Source organism: Bufo bufo, chromosome 11 (genome assembly GCF_905171765.1).
Source record: "Bufo bufo chromosome 11, aBufBuf1.1, whole genome shotgun sequence".
In the NCBI taxonomy this organism is placed as follows: domain Eukaryota; kingdom Metazoa; phylum Chordata; class Amphibia; order Anura; family Bufonidae; genus Bufo; species Bufo bufo.
Window position 1 is genome coordinate 68,096,278 of NC_053399.1, and position 22,112 is coordinate 68,118,389.

General features: G+C 43.9%; 1 protein-coding gene across 4 annotated transcripts in view; it reads right to left on the reverse strand.

Moving 5' to 3' along the window:
* Positions 1–22,112, reverse strand: part of GEMIN2 (gem nuclear organelle associated protein 2) — a 210,191-nt gene that overhangs the window by 15,551 nt on the left and 172,528 nt on the right. For 3 of the 4 annotated variants that reach the window (XM_040410958.1, XM_040410957.1, XM_040410955.1), the window contains 3 exons: positions 17,300–17,368; positions 17,109–17,219; positions 16,911–16,969 (listed from right to left, as the gene is read on the reverse strand). In XM_040410958.1, coding sequence (XP_040266892.1) covers positions 16,911–16,969; positions 17,109–17,219; positions 17,300–17,368 — 239 coding nt within the window. Of the gene's footprint in view, positions 1–12,268; positions 12,280–16,905; positions 16,970–17,108; positions 17,220–17,299; positions 17,369–22,112 lie in introns of those variants that run through there. The other variant, XM_040410956.1, reaches the window with a different exon arrangement.

The window sequence follows — 22,112 nt, forward strand, 5'->3', positions numbered from 1 at the left end:
ATGAGTGACGCTAGGCAACCCTGTGAGGATAGAGGTTGTCATATTCATGCCCCAAACTGGCACCGAAGGAAAATGACACAACATGGAAACAGCCACAGTATCTACTGGCGGCACCGAAATACCAAGCTAAGTCATCTATAGCCGTGGCGTAGTTGAAGTGCAACATCCAAATGTGTACTCATTCCCCATTGTAGTGGATCACTTGTGGAAGGGGCAATGTTGCAATTATCCCACCAATGAAAGGGGGTAATGCTTACGGCAAGCACTGCACTCCATGGTAGTGCAAGTACTTCACCATGAAGGGTGGTAATGCATCTAGCAGGAACTGAATCCAAGTAGAGAGAGTACACCTCTTACGGAAAGGGCAAGGCATATGGAGCAAGCGCCCCTATCAATACCCCGCGTGAGCCGGAGGAAGAAGTAGGCCCAAAGTGAAGCCGGGGCCTAAATTTAACAGCTAAAATATGTATTGCGGCTCACCCGTATCTCTAATATGGTTAAGGTGCTCTGTTTTTCGGATGATTCACCTATTCATCCTATATAACAAATGTAATCCAATTCTAAATAAAAACAGGCACTCACCACCTGGTATTTTTGTGGTTGGTATCTTTACTCAATATAATGGTAAAATTACACATAAAATATACATAAAATACAATAAAGGTAAAAATAAAAGATAAAATACACTGCACTGTAATATCTAATATTGATACATATATGTTAGCCGATTCCCACTCACTGCATATTGTAATATCAGGATGGATCATATGATGTATTTCTTACTGGATTCCTAAATAACCCATTTCAAGTGTCCTGTGCAAAAATGAGTGTATATAACCAATTTGCATAAAAGTAATAAAAATAAAAATATATATCCTGTGCGGAAAAAACTTATTCAAAAGTGCAAGTTATTATGTGCAAATAAATGTCCTGTGAAAAATATCTAAAATAAATATCCTGTAAAAAAAAAAAATCAATGTCCTGTGAAGGAAATAAATATCCTTTGAAGATGTCCTGTAGAAAGAATCCTGTAGGAAACCTTATAACAACTATTTCTTGTAATAAATTTAACAGCGCCCGGACACAGAGCTGGCGGTTCTCCTCTGGAGAAGCGCGCTTGGCGTCCCCTCCCTAGAAGGGGATTATGGCGATGGGGAGCGGGAGCCTCCTCCGCTCCCTTCCTGTAGCGAGGTAAAAACTCAGAGCACAGCAGTGCGCTCGGCCGGCCGCTGTGCCTAACTGTGCCTGCAGGAGACCGCCATACCGGGCCGTTAACCCCCTATGTGCCCGTGTAGTGTCGGCACAGAGGGAAAGGGAGGGAATCGTGGGGAGGGAGGGGGAAGCAGAGAGCCCGGTGCTTTGCCAAATAGGGAGGGAGGAGGGAGGGAAGGAGAGGGTTAACATACTCACCTAGTCCCTTACTCACCTATCTTCATCCTCTTCTCTTTACCCACCCCTAAGTGGGCCCATAAGGTACCTTTTCCAACAGTGTCACCTCAGTAGCTGGCACACCGAAGTGGCAGGAGTCTGGTATGGCGGGAGGGTCTCCGCTTTGGTGGACCTAGGTGACCCCTTGGCTGGCGGGATGCAGGGGAGCGAGGCTGCCCTGGTCCACCTTGTCTTCTTGTGGGGGGAGGAGGAAGCGTGGCAGACCAACACTGGCGTGCTCCCCCCGGGAGAACAGGGAGGCGAGGCGACCACTGTTTCCCACCTGAAAGAAGAAAAAAAATAAAATAAAATAAAAAATCTTCTGGAGCTACCCTTGCCTCCTATTGACACTAGAAAAAACTGAAGCTCTCTATCCAGGCTGGAGGGGGTATAGCTGCCAGGGGAGGAGCTAACAGCTTTTACTAGTGTCAACGCCTCCTAGAGGACATAGCTATACAACGGTTTCTGTGTCCCCCAATGAATATGGGCGAGAAAGTAGAGATTCTTAACACCAATGGATGTGGAACCTCTTTGAACCAACAGATTATGCTTTGGGCCATTACTATCGGCATTATCCTGGAGCACAGAGGGATCAGGCAAAAGTGTAGTCAGGGAGAGGTTGAGGTCAGGGCAGGCAGAGTACAAGTAATCAAATAAACAGTCTGAGGTCAGGGCAGGCAGCAAACTGGCATATCGGGCAGATGTACAAAGTGATCCTTTTTTGAAAATCAGTCAGGTACCCCTCAGATTACCACATGCCCTAAGCAATATGTTGCAATGGGATATTGGACACAGGCAAGGGTATTAACCCCTTAGTGACCACCCATACGTGTTTTTACGGCGGTCACTAAGGGGCCTTAGGCTGGGCCGGCGCGTTTTTACGGCTCCCCCGTGCAGCGGGGAGCGCGGACCTGGCTCTCACATGAGAGGCGGGGCCCTGCTCTAACAGCCCGGACCGGCAGGAGTGCCGATCCGGGCTGTTTAACCCTTCACATGCCGGGCGCAATGGCGCCCGCTGCATGTAAAGTGGTGACAGAGGGAGCGGACTTCATCTGTGTCCCATCAGCACCCGAAAATGCGATTGCGGGGTGCTGATGTGTTGGGAAGCTTACCTCGCTTCCGATCAGGGCCCTGAGCCTATCTTATAATGTAAAAACGCAGTGGCAGTATTGCTATTTTTCCCCATCTTCCTCCCAGAAAGAGTTAATAAAAGTTAATCAGAAAGTTATGTGTACCCCAAAATGGCACCATTAAAAACTACAACTTGTCCCGTAAAAAACAAGCCCTCATAAAGCTATATAGGACGAAAAAAAAAAAAAAAAGTTATAGCTCTTGGAACGAGACCATGAAAAAAGGAAGAAAAACGCTTGGTCATAAAGGCTTGGTCACTAAGGGGTTAAGAGTCCTGCAGGTTTTTTATTTGAAGACTTGTTATAGGAGCAAGGAAGACAGGCAGCGACAGTCAAGAACATCGTATGCTACCAGAAAAGTTGAGTAATCAGAGCAGGCTTAGATCAGGCCAAGCAGCGGGCAAATGAATATAGCATACCTTTGCAGAAGCTAGCAAGCTAGGAAACTAATTGCTCAGACACCTTCAACACAACAGGGTTTCCAGCGATTGGCTGAAGAAGAGGCAAAAAGAGGTTTTCCAAGACTTTAACTGATGAACTATCCTCTTACAGTAGCACTGGTGCCTTCTCAAATCAGTGGGTTTCCTGGGTCTCAGACCACCACAATCAGTTAAAAAGGCTCAAAAAAAGCCCTTTAAAATGTTTCCAGCTGGTTCCCAAGATCTTTCTTCTGGGCCATAACCCTTCCAGTAGAGCAGAATTTTACCAGATTCTCTTCATGTCTACAATATTCTTGACTTCATATACATCATCAATACTAACAGGTACAGAACCTCCAAAATAAAGGAGGTAGGAAGGAGCAACCTATAACAGACCAGATTCAACTGTCTCAACACCTCATAAGAACCAATGAAAGGGGGTGCCATCTTGTAAGGCTACTTTCACACTCGCATTTGGTTCGGATCAGTCATGGACCTACACAGACTGATCCGTTCAGTTAATACAAACCTCTGCATACGTTCGGAATGGATCCGTTTGTATTAACCGGGACTTTTCCAGATTTATCATCCAGCCTAAACGTTTCAAGATGTCTGACACTTTCTGTACGGCTGTTACACAATTTAGATGAGTCTGCAATGATCAGGAAATCGTCTAGGTATAGCAGGAATAAAATGTCCTCTTTACTTATAAAGGATGCATGAAAATTCTTCGTGAAAATTCTCGGGGCCATGGAAGGACCAAATGGGAGTGCCCGATATTGGAAATGGCGAATCTGACACCTGATTCTTACAGCCACTTTGGGGAACTGCTGGTGAGATAGGTGAATCGGGACGTGATAATATGAGTCTTTCAAGTCGAGGACAGCCATGTAACAACCTGCGAATAGTAGTTGAATTGCGGACTTTACTGTTTCCATCTTGAATTTTCTCAGGACAAGGTGCTTGTTTAATTGTTTGAGGTTTCTAATCGTGCAAAAGGTTCTGTCTGGATTCTTTACCAATAAGAGGGGGGAATAGTACCCCTTTCCTTGTTCCGCCAATGGTAACGGTATTAGGACTTGCTTTTCCTCTGAAAACCTCTGTTTCCATTGCAGATAGACCCGAAGACAAGGCCTGAGGACTTGCGATTATGAATCTCTGAGGGAGTAGAGCAAAATTCTAGTTTCAGGCCTTCGTTAATTATTCTCTGAACCCAACCTCCCCCAACTTCTACCCATGCAGAAAAGAAGAATCTTAGTCTTCCTCACACAGAGCTTCTGGCGTAGTCGTTGTTGGGATGGCTTTTTAGGCTGAGATGAGGCATTTCCGAAGAGGAAACCCCTGCTCCCAAACCCTCTAGATCTAGAGTTCTGGGTTTTCTCGCTACCACGGCTTCTTCCTTTAAAACCAGATGAGCAAAAGGAACGCCTGGATCTGGAAAAGGAATTAGAGGACAAACCCGTAAAGACACCTGGAATTTTTTTTTATAGTCTACTGCTTTTTCTAGAAAGGAGTCTAAATCTGGACCAAACAAATTCTCCCTGACAAGGGATACCACATAAGAGTTGTTTTGATGACAGGTCTCCTCCCCTCCAATTCTTTGGATAGAGTAAATGATAGAGTACATGCAGCGAACATCCAGACAAGAAGAACCCGACACTCAGATTTTTACCAGAAGCACAGAAGTACCTGGCAGGAGGGCAGACAGCTTACATGAGGAAGCAGACTAGGACTGCCTAATTTAAAACAAGTCCCACCAGGAAGACCGGCCCACAGGCGCAATCCCAGCCGGAAGCAAGGCAGTGGAATGCACGCCACCTGAAGTGCGTCACCTGGAACGCACACGCCTTCCGGTGGCATCCCAGTGGAACGCACGCCACAGGAAGTGCGTCACATGGAACACATGTGCTTACCAGAAGTCCTTCAGAAGAGTCTCCTGTCAAGCCCTCAAATTCCACACGCCGGAAAGGGTCATCCGGCCCTGTGCATGGGGCTGATTCCTTCTCCATTGATGTTGCGTGGCCTTACTCCAACCTGGAGGGGCACACGCACCTGACGCAAGCGCTCGATAGAAGCCCCGGACCTCCACTGGCACCTAGGTTCCTGCCAAACCCAACCTATGGGCGTAAGACCCCAGGAGGTTAGTTACCAAGTAGCCCCCCAGAACCTCTGGGACTTGCAGACTAGTGGTACCTGAAAGAAAACTGCAGGTTCCCAGCTGCAGGGACAGGACACCACTGAGGTGCAGAGATTTGTCCACCACAAGAACGGCTATCTGTGAAATTATATGAATGGCTGAACTTGAACCATTCCTATAATTATATATAATATATATATATATATATATATATATATATATATATATATATATATATATATATATATATATATATATATATATATATATATATATATATACACACATACATATACATATATACACACATACATACACACATACACACAGTACAGACCAAAAGTTTGGACACCTTCTCATTTATATTATATCACTGTCGTTTGGAACGCTATATTACTGTTAAAACTAATATTTTATTGATTCAACACAAGAAAAGGGAAAGGGAACTACCTATATTAAAATACTAGAGCACCATCTAACCAGTGTACGGTCGATGATATGGACCTATGGAGCCGCAGATTGTGGTACATGCGGCTATAGATGGGGTCACTAGAAGTGCCGCAACTAATGCTATACTACAAGCTGGATCATAAGGCCATGGGGCCGTGCTAGATCCAATCCACCAGAAGTAGGCACTGTGGCGCGGTCAAAAGTGCTCTGAACCAATCCCAGCTAATAGTGCCCTAAACTAAATTTAAGATGGACTAATCCATTGATAAACATCTGCCTGCAGAAGCCGACCTCACTGGAACCATCCGTTCAGGGTGAATCAGATGTCTGAGTGTCGGCTCTGCAGGCACGAATCAAGGGACACTAGGCTAAGCTGGGTGGAACAGAAAGCTTGATTGCATTTGCTCATCAGCTGCAGAGGGCTGAGAACCGCAGACCTCAACTGCAGTGTGAGCACAAACAAGCAGTAAGATCATTGATTTATCCCCACACCACGCTCGACGCGTTTCACCATATTTGGCTCGTCAGGAGCATAATTCTGTGGTTACATGGACAAATGGTCAAAGCTGCTAAGCCTCCGTGACAGAGGCTGCAGCTGTCAGTACGAGGTGGCCGAACGCGGCCGCTCAAGTGCACGGAATATAAGGAGTCCTCCTCCCCTCTGCTGAGTCACGCCTTCAGGGCGGCCAATGAGATTGCAGGAGGCGCGGCACCGCCGCATCATCCGTCCCGCCCCCATTGTACCGCCCCCTCTATGAGGCGGGCCCAGATGAATGTCACAACATTCATACATTAAAGATAGAGCTGATGCATACGGCGGCTCACTGATCCAGCGGCACAGTACAGCAGCGATCGGGATGAGGACTGCTGAGTGGTCATCAGTTCCTCCTGTTGAGGACATCAATCGGTAACGGACAACACAATGGCACAGGGTCACCTCTTAAAGGGACCATGCAGTCTTATTGATCTCAGGTGGTGACACAAAAGCGAGTCAAATATTAATTTATTAATGATAAGCTGTCCAATGCATAATACTCCTGAGACACAGGGATCTACTTATACCCCTGCTGCACTCTCTTGTCATGTAGGTTATAGAAAACACGCAAAGGAGTTATATTCATTCAATCCATGAGGTTGGAGCGCATATAGGCGGTAGATCCACTGTGTCTCTTTTTGCAACAGACGCCCAAAGTCGCCTCCTCTTGGCGATCTTCTAACCACCTCCACAGCCTGAAATTTAATGGCATCCGCATCACCGTTATGTACAGTTGACATATGTCTGGCGATAGGGGTATCAGCCCCATTGCGGATGTCATTTAGGTGTTCTGCTACTCTTCTGCGGAATTCCCTTGTGGTTTTACCCACATATTGTTTTCCGCATACACAGGTGGCCAAGTATACCAGGCCTCTCGTCTTACAATTTACAAAAGATCTAATATTAAATCTCCGTTCAGTGACGCTGCAAATAAATGTCGCGCCAGTCCGAATTGCAGGGCAAGCCACGCACCCGCCACAACGGAAGGTCCCTTTGAGGCTGGTACTCAGCCAAGTAGATGTAATAGGACCCTGAAAGAAGCTGTGGACCAAGCGATCTCTCAAACTGCGTCCACGCCTGTATGTAATCAATGGCGCGTCGCCTATCATATCTCCAATATCTGGGTCTGATTTTAAAATACCCCAATAGGTCTTCAACAGCTCTCTCACTGTGTTATGTGCTTCATCATATGTGGCTATGATGCGCAACTGCTCTGTTCCCAATGATCCTGGCCTAGGGGTAAGAAGGGCATCCCGATTTTGGGCCAGCGAGTGATGGTACGCCTTGGCTAATACATGTTGCGGGTACCCCCTACTCCTAAACCTGGTTCGTAGCTCACTAGATGCCGTTCTGAAATCCGACATACTAGAGCAGTTGCGCCGTACCCGAAGGTATTGCCCTTTTGGAATTCCCCTCCTCAGGGGCAGGGGGTGGCAACTGTCCCATCTAAGGAGGCTGTTGGTCGCAGTCTCCTTGCGGAACAATCGTGTGCCAATATTACCCATCCTGTCCCTGAAGATGGTCAAATCCAAAAAATTGATTTGCGATTCCTGGATTTCTGATGTGAAGAATAGTCCTATAGAATATACATTCAGGTCTGAAACGAACCGATTGAAGTCCTCCACAGTCCCCGACCATAAAATCAGCACATCATCTAAAAAGCGTAACCACAAATTAATGTGGTCAGCCCATCTCTGATTATCCGCGAACACAACCTCCCGTTCCCACCAGCCCAGGTAGAGATTGGCGAAGGTCGGTGCACAAGGGCTCCCCATCGCCACTCCCCTGAGCTGGTGGTACATGCGATGGTCAAAAATGAAACAGTTGTGTTCGAGGATAAACTTCATTAGCTCAAGAACAAATTCGTTATGCTGCCAGCAATGGGTGCCACGTTGACTGAGAAATGAGGCCACAACTCCACACCCCCTATCATGGGGTATGGAACTGTAGAGGGCCTCAACATCCAAGCTGGCCAGCATAACGTTCTCACCAAGATGAATTCCCTCCAGTTTTTTGATCACATCCATCGAATCACGTACATACGAGGACAGGGACACCGCAAAGGGTCGTAAAATCCTGTCCACGTATGTACTGATTGGATGCGTCAAGCTCCCAGTCCCTGAAACAATGGGACGTCCCTTTAATGGGGAAAGTCCCTTGTGCACCTTGGGTAACCCATAGAAGCAAGGGATCTGGGGATGTTTGGGGATGCCCTTCTTACCCCTAGGCCAGGATCATTGGGAACAGAGCAGTTGCGCATCATAGCCACATATGATGAAGCACATAACACAGTGAGAGAGCTGTTGAAGACCTATTGGGGTATTTTAAAATCAGACCCAGATATTGGAGATATGATAGGCGACGCGCCATTGATTACATACAGGCGTGGACGCAGTTTGAGAGATCGCTTGGTCCACAGCTTCTTTCAGGGTCCTATTACATCTACTTGGCTGAGTACCAGCCTCAAAGGGACCTTCCGTTGTGGCGGGTGCGTGGCTTGCCCTGCAATTCGGACTGGCGCGACATTTATTTGCAGCGTCACTGAACGGAGATTTAATATTAGATCTTTTGTAAATTGTAAGACGAGAGGCCTGGTATACTTGGCCACCTGTGTATGCGGAAAACAATATGTGGGTAAAACCACAAGGGAATTCCGCAGAAGAGTAGCAGAACACCTAAATGACATCCGCAATGGGGCTGATACCCCTATCGCCAGACATATGTCAACTGTACATAACGGTGATGCGGATGCCATTAAATTTCAGGCTGTGGAGGTGGTTAGAAGATCGCCAAGAGGAGGCGACTTTGATAGGCGTCTGTTGCAAAAAGAGACACAGTGGATCTACCGCCTATATGCGCTCCAACCTCATGGATTGAATGAATATAACTCCTTTGCGTGTTTTCTATAACCTACATGACAAGAGAGTGCAGCAGGGGTATAAGTAGATCCCTGTGTCTCAGGAGTATTATGCATTGGACAGCTTATCATTAATAAATTAATATTTGACTGAGATCAATAAGACTGCATGGTCCCTTTAAGAGGTGACCCTGTGCCATTGTGTTGTCCGTTACCGATTGATGTCCTCAACAGGAGGAACTGATGACCACTCAGCAGTCCTCATCCCGATCGCTGCTGTACTGTGCCGCTGGATCAGTGAGCCGCCGTATGCATCAGCTCTATCTTTAATGTATGAATGTTGTGACATTCATCTGGGCCCGCCTCATAGAGGGGGCGGTACAATGGGGGCGGGACGGATGATGCGGCGGTGCCGCGCCTCCTGCAATCTCATTGGCCGCCCTGAAGGCGTGACTCAGCAGAGGGGAGGAGGACTCTCCTTATATTCCGTGCACTTGAGCGGCCGCGTTCGGCCACCTCGTACTGACAGCTGCAGCCTCTGTCACGGAGGCTTAGCAGCTTTGACCATTTGTCCATGTAACCACAGAATTATGCTCCTGACGAGCCAAATATGGTGAAACGCGTCGAGCGTGGTGTGGGGATAAATCAATGATCTTACTGCTTGTTTGTGCTCACACTGCAGTTGAGGTCTGCGGTTCTCAGCCCTCTGCAGCTGATGAGCAAATGCAATCAAGCTTTCTGTTCCACCCAGCTTAGCCTAGTGTCCCTTGATTCGTGCCTGCAGAGCCGACACTCAGACATCTGATTCACTCTGAACGGATGGTTCCAGTGAGGTCGGCTTCTGCAGGCAGATGTTTATCAATGGATTAGTCCATCTTAAATTTAGTTTAGGGCACTATTAGCTGGGATTGGTTCAGAGCACTTTTGACCGCGCCACAGTGCCTACTTCTGGTGGATTGGATCTAGCACGGCCCCATGGCCTTATGATCCAGCTTGTAGTATAGCATTAGTTGCGGCACTTCTAGTGACCCCATCTATAGCCGCATGTACCACAATCTGCGGCTCCATAGGTCCATATCATCGACCGTACACTGGTTAGATGGTGCTCTAGTATTTTAATATAGGTAGTTCCCTTTCCCTTTTCTTGTGTTGAATCAATAAAATATTAGTTTTAACAGTAATATAGCGTTCCAAACGACAGTGATATAATTTTGATAGGTGGAACGTATACCTCATACCAGTTGTATCAGTGAAATTTTCTATCTAACAACACCTTCTCATTTAAAGAGTTTTCTTTATTTTCATGACTATGAAAATTGTAGATTCACACTGAAGGCATCAAAACTATGAATTAACACATGTGGAATTATATACATAACAAACAAGTGTGAAACAACTGAAAATATGTTATATTCTAGGTTCTTCAAAGTAGCCACCTTTTGCTTCGATTACTGCTTTGCACACTCTTGGCATTCTCTTGATGAGCTTCAAGAGGTAGTCACCTGAAATGGTCTTCCAACAGTCTTGAAGGAGTTCCCAGAGATGCTTAGCACTTGTTGGCCCTTTTGCCTTCACTCTGCGGTCCAGCTCACCCCAAACCATCTCGATTGGGTTCAGGTCCGGTGACTGTGGAGGCCAGGTCATCTGGCGCAGCACCCCATCACTCTCCTTCATGGTCAAATAGCCCTTACTTTCAAAGTTTTCCCAATTTTTCAGCTGACTGACTGACCTTCATTTCTTAAAGTAACGATGACCACTCGTTTTTCTTTACTTAGCTGCTTTTTTCTTGCCATAATACAAATTCTAACAGTCTATTCAGTAGGACTATCAGCTGTGTATCCACCTGACTTCTCCTCAACGCAACTGATGGTCCCAACCCCATTTATAAGGCAAGAAATCCCACTTATTAAACCTGACAGGGCACACCTGTGAAAACCATTTCAGTGGACTACCTCTTGAAGCTCATCAAGAGAATGCCAAGAGTGTGCAAAGCAGTAATCAAAGCAAAAGGTGGCTACTTTGAAGAACCTAGAATAGGACATTTTCAGTTGTTTCACACTTGTTTGTTATGTATATAATTCCACATGTGTTAATTCATAGTTTTGATGCCTTCAGTGTGAATCTACAATTTTCAGTCATGAAAATAAAGAAAACTCTTTGAATGAGAAGGTGTGTCCAAACTTATATATATATATATATATATATACACACACACACTTTTTTTTGGGGGGGGGGGGGGGGGGGGGGGGAGTAAGCAGGTGCTGTCATAGGCTTAAGGAAAAAAGATTACCGTGTGTAATCCCATATTTCCCCTCTCGCCTATGACAGCACCCTTGGATTTATCAGCGAAATAAGATTTTACAGAGGGACAACTGCCTGAAGGACTTCCCTTCCAAATACCAGGCCCTCCTGAGAAGGTAACTTATATTTGTAATGCCTCCAGGTAGCTGCCCTACATATTTTGTCAATGGAGGCAGAGGCTCTCTTTGCCCAGGAGGTAGAGACAGCTCTGGTGGAGTGCGGGGGAGCCACCTTAGAGGAATAGGCTAAAAGGATAGCCTGCCTTATCCATCTAGCTATAGTTTGTGAGGAAGCAGCTGACCCCTTCGTCCGGCCCTGAAAGGAAATAAGGAGCTTTGAGGAAGCTCTCCAAGCTTGGGTGACTTCTAAGTACTGTAAAAGACACCGCCTCACATCTAAACAGTGAAATTCAGATTTTTAATTTTTTGGAGAGGCGCAAAAAGAAGGTAAGATGACTTCCTGAGAGCGATGGAAGGAAGAGGACACTTTTGGAAGGAAGGAAAGGTTCGGTGAAATAATTACTCTATCGTCCAAAATATTCAAATATGGTCTTTCCATAGAGAAGGCAGAGATCTCACTAACTCTCCTGGCCGATGTAATAGCTAATAAAAAGGCCAACTTCAATGTTAGGACTTTTATGGAGATCTGTTCAATGGGCTCGAAGGGATCTGACGTAAGGGCAGACAGGACAAGATTTAGATCCCAAGGAGGAATTTTAATTTTCTGCACTGGGGCTAATTTAGAGACTGCTGTAATAAACCTTTTTATCCATGGATGGTCGGCTAGCCTGAACTCGAATAAAGCATTCAAGGCTGAGACCTGCACCTTTAGAGTACTGGGTCTAAGCTTTTTTCTCCACCCTTCCTGTAGAAAATCTAAAATATTTCAAATATATTGACCGGCCTGTTTGCAAAGGCACAAAAGGCTTTCCAAACTCGCAAGTAGATCTTTGATGTGACTGTTTTACAGCTGGCTAAAAGGGTATTAACTACTTCTTCTGAAATCCCCTTATTCCTCAAAATCTGCAAAACATCCAAGCAGTCAAATGCATGTTCTCCACTTCTGGATGAAGGAGGGGCCCCTGAGTTAGACGTCCTGGGAAGACTGGTAGGACCCACGGGGAGGCTATTGACATTTTGCGTAGCTAAGAGAACCAAACCCTCCTTGGCCAAAAGGGAGCTATTGTAATAACCAAGGCATTCTCTTCCCTTCTCTTTCTCAATACCCTTGGCAGTAGCTTTAACGGGAGAAAGGCGTAAAGAAGTCCCTCTCTCCAAGACTGGGCTAGGGCATCCACAGCAGATGGACGCTCCTCCAGAAAAGGAGAGAAGAACCTCTTTACCCTTCTGTTTTCCCTTGTGGCAAAAAGATTGATGACAGGGCGGCCCCATAATGAAGTTATCTTGTCGAATATCTGCTGGTCTAGAGACCATTCTCCCTGTTGGATTAGATGTCAGCTTAGGAAGTCTGCTGTCACATTCTACTTTCCTCTCAAGTGAACTGCAGAAATTGATGAGAATCTTCTGCCAATTGAAATATTTCCTGACTGAGGGACTCTGTAAGACTCTGCGATCTGGTACCTCCCTGCCTGTTGATGTATGCCACAGCTGTCATGTTGTCTGAATAAATCTGAACATTTCTGCCTCTTATTAAGTGAAGACTCCCCTTCAGGGCCATCAATATAGCTTTTTATATTCTCTGAAATTGTGAGACTGATCTCGACTCTTTCGATCCCACTGACCCTGTAGCAGAAGAGACTGTATATGAGCCCCCCAACCGAAGGGGCTTGCATCCGTGGTGAGAAATAAGACCTCCTGTCTCTGCCACGGGACACCTCCCTGAAGATTTGACCGGTTGGTCCACCAATCTAGGGAGGACAGGGTATGAGGTGATAGATGGATAATAGAGTCTAGGGATAAGGGATCTTTGTCCCAGACTTCCAGAATTTGTAGCTGTAGAGGTCTGCAATGGAATTGCGCCCACTCTACTCCTGGGATAGCCGCCGTCATGAGACCCAAGACTGACATGGCTTTCCTTAGGGATACTGACTGTCGAAAGGCAAGTCCCTGAACCTGGGATATGATTAGGCGAGCCTTGTGAAGGGGAAGAGAACAAATCTGCTGCCTTGAGTCTAGGGTCATCCCTAAAAAGGTGCACAACTGACTCGGCACAAGATTGGACTTCTCTAGGTTCAGGTCCCAACCCAATCTGTCTAATGCATCTCTGAACCATGAAATCTGCCCCATTAGCTATTCCGACGTCTGAGAGAGAAGGAGGAAGTCGTCTATGTATGGAATGACCACCAGATCTCCCTCTCTCAGATGGGGCATCATTTCCGCCACAATTTTCGTGAATACCCTGGGGGCTTGAGATAGTCAAAAGGGCAGAGCCCGAAATTGTAAGTGAAGTATTCTGTCCTCCAACTGAACTGCTACTCTCAGGTATCGGATGACTAGGATGTATGGGGACGTGGTAGTATGCATCCCTGAGATCTAGGGATGCCATGAAACACTCTGGAAACAGATTTAGTAACATAGACTTGATTGTTTCCATACAAAATTTCTCGTACACTAGGAACTTGTTCAGCAATTTTAGGTTTATAATTGTACGGTAGGAGCCATTTGTTTTTTTTTTTTACCAAAAAAAAAAAAGTTGCATAAAACCCCCTTTTTTTTCCTGAACTGGGACTTCTGACAGAACATTTTTTGCTAGAAGGGAAGATACTTCTGAAACCAAGGCCACTTACTTTTGGGGACTGGAACGATAGTCTGTTACAACATATCTTTCTGGCGGCAGTCTCAGAAAATTTATCTTTTAGCCTTCTGAAAGGATAGAGATTATCCAAGGGCTGTTTGATATTCTCCTCCAATGTTCTGCGAAAAGTAAAAGCCGACCTCCTACCGGGGCTCTGGCGTCATTGCTGCTGCTTTTTGGAGGCTTCTGCACCAGAAAAAAAGATATCCCTTGGACTTTCTGGCAGCACCTGCTTGGATACCTCCCACCTTCTATAGTGGATAGGTATAAAAAATGGCGCTGCTGCAGAAGACAGGACTCAAATAGATAAAATAAAGTGGGTCTTTATTTATATAGGTCTACGCGTTTAAGGGGCGGACTGCCCCCTTCATCAGGACAATATGTCATTACATAGATGTAATGACATATTGTCCTGATGAAGGGGGCAGTCCGCCCCTGAAACGCGTAGACCTATATAAATAAAGACCCACTTTATTTTATCTATTTGAGTCCTGTCTTCTGCAGCAGCGCCGCTTTTTATAAGGTTCATTTTTTATACCTATCCACTATTCTCCATACCCCGGATATCGTGCTCCACGAAAACGGGTAAGAACCTGGGCAGCAGCAGCAGTCATCCCCGCAAGCTGGACGGGCTTTTACCAGCACAAGCGATTCATAGGAGTTGTGACTCATCACAACCCAATACGGTAAGCACAATCAGTGCATTATTGTTTTTAATATTATCATATGGTTCTACACACGAGGCGCTGCCTCCTGTTTTTTTCTCCTTTTCTCCCACCTTCTATAGGTATTTTTATTTGGTTGAGGGCGAAAAAGGTCTTTTATGAGACTGCTGGCCTGTTCCCTGATGGGAAGCCCTTCTTTTTATCTAAAGCCTTCTCAAGCAGGTCACCTAACACAGGGCCAAATAGGAATTCACCCTGGCATGGTATTGCGCATAATGTAGCCTTAGAGGAAGAGTCACCCTCCAGTCCTTCAACCATATGGCTCTCCGAGCTGAATTAGAGCGGGTGGAAGCTCTAGCCGAGAACTTCAAAGAGTCCGCAGAAGCATCCGCAAGGAAATCTATTGCGTTAAATATGGTTGGAAAGGAGGAAAGCAACTCTTCCCTTGGGGTTCCCTCTTTAATATGCTCCTCTAGCTCCTTTATCCAAATCTTAAGTGACCTAGCCACAGAGGTGGCAGCAATAGCAGGTCTAAAAGGCACCCACCGTTGCCTCCCAGCTCTTTTTTAAGTAAATCTCAGCCCTTCTATCCATAGGATCCTTTAAACTCCCAGAGTCTTCAAAGGGAAGGGCTGCCTTTCTAGAAATTTTAGCCACAGGGGCGTCTAATTTTGGGGCTCTATCCCTCGCCGCCGAAACTTCCTCATTAAACGGGTATTTACGTTTCAAGGCCGAGGGAATAAAACACTTTCTATCTGGTCTGCTCCACTTCTTTTTAATAACTGCAGAAATATTTTCGTGGACGTCAAACCCTTTTATCTTTTTTGGGCCCAGACCTTCAAACATGGAGTCTTTAACAGGCTGTGGTTCTTTATAATCATCTAGCCTCATATGGTAGCTCGAACTACTCTAAGTAAGGAGCTAATATTTTCTGTCTAAAACAGTGATCTTCCCGCTATATGATCAAAGGATTCATCCGAAGATGGTCCTTCTCCCTCTTCCTCCAATCCTGATAATAATTCATGGTCGCTGGAGGGGGGAATAGACGCGGCTGCAGAGGTGCTGGGGCGGTTCTGCAGGAAGCTATTAACAGACTCCTTTACTGACTCTTTTACTTTGTCCCAGATCATCTGTTTAAGACTTGTCATAAGAGATGGGGCCTCATCCTCGAATAGCTTGGCAACGCAGACTTGGCAAATAGGCTTCCCGCAGCCGGAGGGTAGCTTTTTCTTACAAATAGCACACCCCTTATCTCTAGATCTGGAGACCCTTCTACTCTCTTTGGACACCTAAACATAAAAATAGCCCCATAAGAAATAAGAATTCTAGAAATCTGGGGTATTAACCCCTGTTACCCCACCGTGGTACCGAAGACTCATTGGTGGTTTCAGTGGGTTCTGCGCGCTGTGACTGTTCCATGTTTACGCTTGAATAGCAGAGTATGGAGACAAAATGCTGCTAGCTTCTTCTCCAGCTAGCAGTGTGAGCTGGCTGAACTTTAACTCTGCCGGGCGCGCACCGGCTCCTCCCACTTCCGGTCTTCAGCAGCACATGCTTCCTTCCACTGTCCTGAGCAATATCAGCGTCCGAAAGGGACTTCAGCACCAACCACCGAAACCGGATGTGACATCAGCGCAAACCACCGAAACCAGAAGTGACGTCAGACGCTGGCAGCCGAACATGTGGAACACGGCCACAGAGGTTCACCACTCCGGAGACCTGAAACAAGCCTCTTGACGGAGAAGGGACCGGAGCAGGGGGGAAGAGACAGAGGTCCAGACTTCTGCAGCGGCTTCTTAAAGAAGACTTACACCGCCGGGTAGGCCCTCCTCTTAAGTTACTCACATGGGGCGCCCGCAGCTCTCCTTTGTGGTGTGGTGTGAATCCAAGACTTGTCCCTTAGGACAGGAAACAGAACTGGTATGAAGGGGGTCGGAACCTCCTTATCAAGTGGTTGTGTTTCCTGTTTCCTGTCCTGAGGAGGGGGCGGACACTATCCAAGGGTGCTGTCATAGGCGAGGGGGGGGGAAAATTTTTTAATATAAATTTCCCCATAGCCTATAAAAGCAGCTATATTTTCAGCGAAATCATCACTATTAAAGTATAAAACTCTAAATATAAGCTTGCTACACCATAAACCTACAAGTACAAGAACTCATTAGATCTTTTCATACAAGTAAATACTGCACTTGTGCTAATACACAGATTGCTTTATAGGAGGAAGGAAACATTACCTTCCAACTAGACATATTAACAGGTTTAAAGCAGACACTCGCTCATCTTCTCTGTGTTTCTGAAAATATGCAAAATATAAATATGAAAATACAAGCAATACCAAAAATACATTGCTATATAGGACTATATACTAATGATCTGAAAAGTCAAAATGCAGCTTTTTAGTTTTCAGAATTTGCACCAAAAAGTCTCCATACCACTCCAGATCTGACTTGCGAACATCTGCGTGCCAACTGTCTAATAAGTGAATGGGCCTCTGGCAGCAAGGGTTTCTCCAAACTGGCAAGCAAGGCATACAGCCACCGACCCTGTTAGCAATAAAGAGAGAAACAGTTTGATTTCTGATGGGCAGACTATGACAAACTACATAAAACTTATCAATCTTTACCAGTTCTGGAGTAAAATCTGTTTCTTCAAACCAATTCACCAGGTACTCCAATACACTTGTAACAGTAGCCTTTATAAAACAGAAAAGATAAATGTATTCATTCATTTGAAATTATTGAATCTAGGGTACAGTGACCTATTTGTTTTTTTTATCAAGTTATTATTATATCGTTGGTGATGTTTTTTCCAAATCACTGTTAAAAACTCTTGCCGTTTTCACGGCAACCACTGAGCCTCATGATACACTGATCATTTTTCAGCAGCCATCTCACAGGCAGCAGCACAGGCAATATGGCTGCCCCAGTAACACTGCCCTGTCTAAAATCCCTGAATTTGTGTGGACTGACTTTTTCCTCTTCCCCACTTTTTTTGGGATGTGTTCTCATATCTCCTGATGCCTTAGTTTCGGATGAAACTCTTTATACAGCCCTCAAAGTATACAACCCTCCTCTCTCCCCTGGGACCCGACTCATGCCCGTAAGGAGGGAGAGAGAGAAAGGAGGGAGGAAGAAAGGAAGAGAAAGGCCCATTTCACACGGGCGAGTATTCCGTGCAGGTGCAATGCGGGAGGTGAACGCATTGCACCCGCAATTAATCCTGACCCATTCATTTCAATGGGACTGTGTACATAAGCGATGTTTTCTCGCATCACTTGTGCGTTGCGTGAAAATCGCAGCATGTTCTATATTCGGCGTTTTTCACGCAACGCAGCCCCATAGAAATGAATGGGGCAGCGTGAAAATCACATCGTATCAGCAAGCAAATGCGGATGCGGTGAGATTTTCACGCAAGGTTGCCAAGGAGAGAAGGGATGAGTGACCCGGGACCACAATTACTTTATTATTTTCCATTATAACATGGTTATAATGGAAAATAATAGCATTATTTAACTCCTTAACCCTTTCATGACCAAGGGTCATTGATGCCCCAGTGTCCAGGTCAAAATTTACAAATCTGACATGCGTCACTTTATGTTGTAATAGCTTTGGAACACTTATTTATCCAAGCCATTCTGAGATTGTTTTCTCGTGACATATTGTACTTCATGATAGTCAAAAATTTGAGTCAATATATTTCACCTTTATTTAGGAAAAAAATCCCAAATTTACCCAAAATTTTGAAAAATTCACAATTTTCTAAATTTACATTTCTCTGCTTCTAAAACAGAAAGTCATACCTAAAAAAATATTTATTACTTAACATTTCCCATATGTCTACTATATGTTGGCATCATTTTGGAAATGTTATTTTATTTTTTAAGGGCGTTGGAAGGCTTAAAAGTTTAGAAGCAGTTCTTAAAATTTTTAAGAAAATGTCCAAAACCCACTTATTAAGGACCAGTTCAGGTCTAAAGTCACTTTGTGAGGCTTACAAAGTGGAAACCCCCCATAAATGACCCCATTGTAGAAACTACACACCTCAAGTAACTCAAAACTGATTTTACAAACTTTGTTAACCCTTTAGGTGTTCCACAAGAACTAAAGGAAAATGGAGATGACATTTCTAAATTTCACTTTTTTGGCAGATTTTCCATTTTTTTTTTTCTTTAACACATTGAGGGTTAACAGCCAAACAAAACTCAATATTTATTACCCCAAATCTGCGGTTTACAGAAACACCCCACATGTGGTCGTAAACTGATGCAAGTGCGCACGGCAGGCCGCAGAAGGAAAGGAACGCCGTATGGTTTTTGGAAGGCAGATTTTGCTGGACTGGTTTTAGATGCCTTGTCCCATTTAAAGCCCCCCTGATGCACCCTTACAGTAGAAACTCCCAAAAAGTGACCTTATTTTGGAAACTAGGGGATAAGGTGCCAGTTTTATTAGTACTATTTTGGTGTACATATGATTTTTAATTGCTCTATATTAACCACTTCCCATCTGGGCCCTTTGCCCCCTTCCTGACCAGGCCAAATTTTGCAAAACTGACATATCTCACTTTATGTGGTAATAACTTTGGAACGCCTTTATTTATCCAAGTCATTCAGAGATTGTTTTCTCGTGACACATTGTACTTCATGATAGTCATAAATTTGAGTCAAAATATTTCACCTTTATGAAAAAATCCCAAATTTACCCAAAAATTTGAAAAATTTGCAATTTTCTAAATTTCAATTTCTCTGCTTTTAAAACAGAAAGTGATACCTCATAAAATATTTATTATTTAACATTCCCCATATGTCTACTTTATGTTGGCATCATTTTGGAAATGTCATTTTATTTTTTTAGGACGTTAGAAGGCTTAGAAGTTTAGAAGCAATTCTTCAAATTTTTAAGAAAATTGCCAAAACCCACTTTATAAGGACCAGTTCAGGTCTGAAGTCACTTTGTGGGGCCTACATAGTGGATACCCCCATAAATGACCCCATTGTAGAAACTACACCCCTCAAGGTATTCAAAACCGATTTTACAAACTTTGTTAACCCTTTAGGCGTTCCACAAGAATTAAAGGAAAATGGAGATCAAATTTTTAAATTTCACTTTTTTGGCAGATTTTCCATTTTAATCAATTTTTTTCTTTAACACATCGATGGTTAACAGCCAAACAAAACTCAATATATATTACCCAGATTCTGCGGTTTACAGAAACACCCCACATGTGGTCGTAAACTGCTGTATGGGCACACGGCAGGGCGCAGAAGGAAAGGAACTCCACATGGTTTTTAGATGCCATGTCCCATTTGAAGCCCCCTGATGCACCCTTACAGTAGAAACTCCCAAGAAGTGACCCCATTTTGGAAACTAGGGGATAAGGTGCCAGTTTTATTAGTACTATTTTTGGGTACATATGATTTTTTGATCATTCATTATAACACTTTATGGGGCAAGGTGACCAAAAAATTGGTTGTTTTAGCACAGTTTCTATTTATTTATTTTTACAGCGTTCACCTGAGGGGTTCAGTCAAGTGACATTTTTATAGAGCAGATTGTTACGGACGTGGCGATACCCAATATGTATACTTTTTCTCATTTATTAAAGTTTTACACAATAATAGCATTTTTGAAACCAAAAAATTATGTTTTAATGTGTCCATGTTCTGAGAGCTATAGTTTTTTTATTTTTTGAGAGATTTTCTTATGTAGGGGCTCATTTTTTGCGGGATGAGGTGACGGTTTTATTGGTACCATTTTGTGGGACATACACATTTTTGATCACTTGGTGTTGCACCTTTTGTGATGCAAGGTGACAAAAATTGCTTGTTTTGACACAGTTTTTTTTTTTTTTTTTTTTACGGTGTTCACCCGAGGGGTTAGGTCATGTGATATTTTTATAGAGCTGGTTTTTACGGACGCGGCAATACTAAATATGTCTATTTTATTTTAATAGTGCCATCGACAGACCACCATTAGTTCCAAACCCACCAAAAGCACACCTTTTGGTTAAAAATATTTTTTTTTCTTATTTTCCTGCCCAAAAAGGTAGGTGTGTCTTATGGGCCGATGCATCTTATAGGGCGAAAAATACGGTAACCTACAAAAATAGTTAAAAATTTACATTCCCCATATGTCTACTTCATATTTGGAACATTTTGGGAATGACATTTTATTTTTTGGGGATGTTACAAGGCTTAGAAGTTTAGAAGCAAATCTTAAAATTTTTCTGAAATTTTCAAAAACCCACTTTTCAGGGACCAGTTCAGGTCTGAAGTCACTTTGTGAGGCTTACATAATAGAAAGCACCCACAAATTACCCTATTCTGGAAACTAAACCCCTCTAGGTATTCAAAACTTTACAAACGTAGTTAACCCTTTAGGTGTTCCACAAGAATTAATGGAAAATTATACAATTTCAAAATTTCACTGTTTTGGCAGATTTTCCATTTTAGATTTTTTTTTCCAGTTACAAAGTAAGGGTTAACAGCCAAACAAAACTCAGTATTTATGGTTCTGATTCTGTAGTTCACAAAATCATATGTGGTCGTAAACCGCTGTATGGGCACACGGCAGGGTGCAAAAGGAAAGGAATGCCATACGGTTTTTGGAAGGCAGATTTTGCTGGACTGGTTTTTTGACACCATGTCCCATTTGAAGCCCCCCTGATGCACCCCTAGAGTAGAAACTCCAAAAAAGTGACCCCATTTTAGAAACTACAGGATAGGGTGGCAGTTTTGTTGGTACTATTTTAGTGTACATATGATTTTTAGTTGCTCTATATTACACTTTTTGTGAGGCAAGGTAACAAGAAATAGCTGTTTTGGCACAGTTTTTTTTTTATTTACAACATTCATCTGACAGGTTAGATCATGTGGTATTTTTATAGAGCAGGTTGTCACAGACGCGACAAAACCAAATATGACATTTTTTTAAGGATTCTTTAGTGGCTCCAAATTTTGAAAGCCATAGTTTTATTTAAGATATATCTGATTTATGATTAAGGTGCTCTGTTTTTAGGATGATTCACCTGTTCATCCAATATAAGGTATATGTATAAAGAGATTCTAGATAAAAACAGGCACTCACCATCTGGTATAGTATGTAAATGGATACTTTACTTAATAATATATTGCAGTTCACCACAAATTGATACAATATCTCACGATATACATAAAATTATACACTATACTAAAACAATTAAAATGTCAGATAGGAAATACCCTATATTAGCCGATTCCTACTTGCTGGTTGGTATAGGTTTTTGGGATAGATATTTTGTAGTACACTCGTGTCTGAATAGTGCTATACAGGGAGTGCAGAATTATTAGGCAAATTAGTATTTTGACCACATCATCCTCTTTATGCATGTTGTCTTACTCCAAGCTGTATAGGCTCGAAAGCCTACTACCAATTAAGCATATTAGGTGATGTGCATCTCTG